This window comes from Acanthisitta chloris, unplaced genomic scaffold (genome assembly GCF_000695815.1).
Source record: "Acanthisitta chloris isolate BGI_N310 unplaced genomic scaffold, ASM69581v1 scaffold35600, whole genome shotgun sequence".
Classification (NCBI taxonomy): Eukaryota; Metazoa; Chordata; class Aves; order Passeriformes; family Acanthisittidae; genus Acanthisitta; species Acanthisitta chloris.
The window spans coordinates 15,376-19,083 of record NW_008652817.1 but is presented as its reverse complement, the minus strand read 5'-3'; the positions used below and the strand labels follow the sequence as shown (position 1 = coordinate 19,083).

Below are 3,708 nucleotides of genomic sequence, written 5' to 3'. Positions count from 1 at the left end.
GGGCTGATGGACATGGTAAGGCTGTGGAGTTACAGGGGATTTGCCACCTTAGACATGGCAATGGGATAGAGCAATTACTTTTTTTGGAAGCCTGAAAATGGGCTGATATGATTCAGTTCTAGGTTTTTTGTGACCACCTTTTGTTTGAAGTGTCAGGCAGACACAAGTTGTTTTATTGAGGACGTGAAGCACCTAATAGGTTCTGATGCTCTGAGACTTAGAAATGGCTTTTGTTGACAGTTCATCAGAGTCAGCAGTTAAAGGACAGGAGGAATATAGATTTTTAAAATTCATTCTCCCACTTTGCACAGTCTTTGTTATCTCATACTTCTGTCTTATATCATAGGTTAAGAATTCATACTGGACTTTGTTGACTTAATTTTATTATGAAAATTGAAATATTATTATTCTGCCTGGAGGCAGAAATCAATATATTCAGTTCTTAAGAATCTCTTCTGATTTCATGCTGTGACCAGCTGAAGCAGCAAATGCAGTTTGTTGCATTTATAGTGTTTGGTATATTTGCAAATAAGCTTTACATTGAGACAGAGACAATTCTGAGATGGATTTTGCACAGAAGGATTCCACAAAGCAAGTGCAGTCTGAAGGCTTTAGTTTGGGAATTGGCTGTTGGTGATGCTTGGGCTAGTTTGCCGTTTTCTTGCTCGAAATAGGATTTGGTGCCATATTGATGTGTTTGAGTATACAGTTGAGTCTTTCCGTGCCAGTTCTGCACTCTACAGTCTGTTCTGAACACCACTGAGATGCAGTGGGAAATGGGAAGGCTGAAGGTCCTCACAGTTCTGTGCTAGAATGGTATGGGTTGTTCTTGGGTAGCTCAGTCCAGCTGGGCTGGGTCTTATCAGACCCTGCAAAAGCACAACTTTTCTTCCCCCCTGACTTGTCAGGTATTTCACAGTGCCTCCCAGAATAGTGGAACAGATAGGAAGAATTCAGAGCAGAATTTCTAGACAGCACAAATCGCTGCTTTACTGAGTGTGACTAAACTCCGAAGTCATTTGAGTGCTTCAAAATTATACCAGTTCTGTGGAGTTCACTAATCTGCCATCTGCTTTCTGCTCATGTATTGGTTGTGCTACTACTGCAGTAGCTAAAATAATCCAGACAGGAGAATATTGCAGATCCTGTTTCTCCTTAGGAGTGTTGATATTTCATACCTTTCTTCCTGTGACCTTCATCTGCCTGTGCAGGTATTTATTCAGACGTTCCACTTGAGGCTGCATTTAAATACTAATTTATCCAGTCCTTGGGCTTGTCAGGGATAAACAATAGATGTATAAACTGTAGCAGCAATGTTTTTCACTCTGTGTAACTCTCTGGGCTCACCTTACTGCTGTTAAACTGCTGAAAACTTTTTGCTTGTTCATGTGACTAAAATCTTAACTTTTTTCTCTTTGCAGGAACGTCAGAATCGAAACAAACAATAAGAATAAACATATACAGTTTGATATATATACTAGAACTGATATTAAATTCGACTATGAGAAACAAAATTAAGTCTAACTGGTGCTGTATCCTGGCATCAGGACAAACTAAAGCTTTCAGCTCCAATATATCTTCTCGTGCAGGGGAAATTTAAGTTGTCGCATCTTTAAGTACATTGTAGTTTATTTTTGCCCAAGTGGATCTGCATTAATTTGTATCTTTTTTTCTATGTAAAATTCTGTAGAAATCATTAATAAAGGTGTGTCTGTTTTTATTTTTTTAAGTTGATAAACAGTTATATTAACCTAATGTGGACCTATACATGAGCATACTAAAGTGTCAGTGCTTCCCAAAGACTTCATTTTGGCACAAATTATGTTCCTAGCCAGATATAGAGATTATGGAGAATACATGACAAATCTTCCTTTATCCTCCTCCCAAACTCTTTTTCTTCATGGCAGAAGTAAGAAACCATGCATTGATTTTTGTTGTTGTTGTTGTTGTCATTTAAAAAAAACAAACCAACTGTTAAGACACTGCACTTCAGAATTTTGAGATGATAAAAAGAAAAACAAACCTAAATTTCTGATCACTTTGTGCAGCTGCTCTGCCTCTTTTTATTTCTCTGTACAATTACACTTTGAAAACTGCTGATGCGCCATGTTGGTTTTTCTGTCTAGTAGAAAATCAAATTGTCAGTGAGATTGTTTCTCTGGAAAAAAAAAAAGATATTTCCCTTTCACATTCTGTTAACCAGTGCTTCAGTGTGCATCTGTTATTCCATATCCTGCCGAGGGTGAGCGAGTTGCTTTCTCTCAGCCATAATTCTGCTTTACGGTTTTTGTAGCTTAATTAAATAATAATGTGATGCTATCGACATTGCAGGGGTTTTGGACAACGTGTTGAAACCTGTTTCAGCTTTCAGGTGTTATTAGTTAATTGCAGATCATTTTTAATCCTTTTCCCTTAATTACTCCCTCCCAACCCTCCCCAAATCCTAATGCCATTTAAAGTTTTTTATACCAATAATGCTGAGCTTTAACGTAGGAACTAATAGTACGGATACTATGATGGATTATGCCTCAGATGTTTAAAATTTGACAGTGTGTATGTCTAATTATTTTTTTTCTGTTGGATGAGTAAAAAAACCTGTTTTAAGAAACTGAATTTGCTGTCATGTTTTTGTGGAGTGAGGGGACCGTCGGAGAACCTGTCACCAACTGGAGTTCCAATTATTAAGCATGGAAATGGTGCTCATGTCCGCTGCTCTAGCACACTGAATCTGCACGTGTTTATCGTAGAGGATCTTTTACTATATTAGAAAGCAAGTATCTTCTGAATACTATTTACTCCAAAAGGACCTCCAATTTAAATAAAGTTTAATCTGTATCATTTAGACTTGTATTTAGAACGTATAACTCTGTCTCTGGACTGTTACTGCCTGTAAGGGGTAATGGACAGCATCAGATTAACTTTTTCCTCTAGGAGAATACAAGCCTTAATAAACAATACATATTTAGCAAGCTTGATGTCATTTTCATTTTTTTCCCCTACATTCAGTTGTCTTCCTCTGTTATAATCACCCTTAATGCTAACCTATGAGTTGTCTAATTTGAGGAGCTGTTGATTGAGTAACTTTGCTATCGGCACACTTGATGGCTCCAGAAGGGTTTTGCAGGACTCTGCAGAGGACATGTAAGCTGCTTTGACAGTTCCCATTCCTCAAAGGAACTGCATGTGTGTCCAGGGGCTGTCACTTGTGCTTCCCTTTCTCCTTGTATGGTAGAGAAGCTGAAGAAAGAATTGGAAGTTGTCCTGTAGCCTTCAGGAAGCAGCAGCACAGCCATGGGTCACCAGGGTGAGAAAATTCTTCCCAAATGGAAGCAAAGTTCTGACTAATTTCTTTTCCAGCAGTTGACTGTAATTCCCAGCTCTAACTTTAGTCATTTGACTTGGTATCTTTTTTTTTTACTGACATTCTGATAAAATACTTCATTTCATAAACATGTTGCCATCTAATAAAAACACCTGCTTTTAGTTTCAGTTGTTATGTCAGAACACATACACTGATAATTCCAGAGGCAAAAAGAACTTGGCTCCATCTTGACCCTGAGGAGAAAAGTTAGTTCTACAAGTTGGGCACTTTTTATTCAGATCTAAAGAATCTTTGCTATAATATACCTATAGACTTAATGTAAATATTTCCTAAAACAAACAACCAACAGGGAAAAAATACCCAAAACAAATCGGGAGGCTTTAGCT

General features: G+C 37.8%; 1 protein-coding gene across 1 annotated transcript in view; it reads left to right on the top strand.

The window, feature by feature from the left end:
* Nucleotides 1-2,969, top strand: part of YTHDF1 (YTH domain family, member 1) — a 14,359-nt gene extending 11,390 nt beyond the window's left edge. Inside the window, exon 4 of the mRNA XM_009078556.1 lies at nt 1,422-2,969. Coding sequence (XP_009076804.1) covers nt 1,422-1,448 — 27 coding nt within the window. The 3' untranslated portion in view covers nt 1,449-2,969. The remainder of the gene's footprint in view (nt 1-1,421) is intronic.
* The last annotated feature ends 739 nt before the right edge of the window (nt 2,970-3,708 follow it).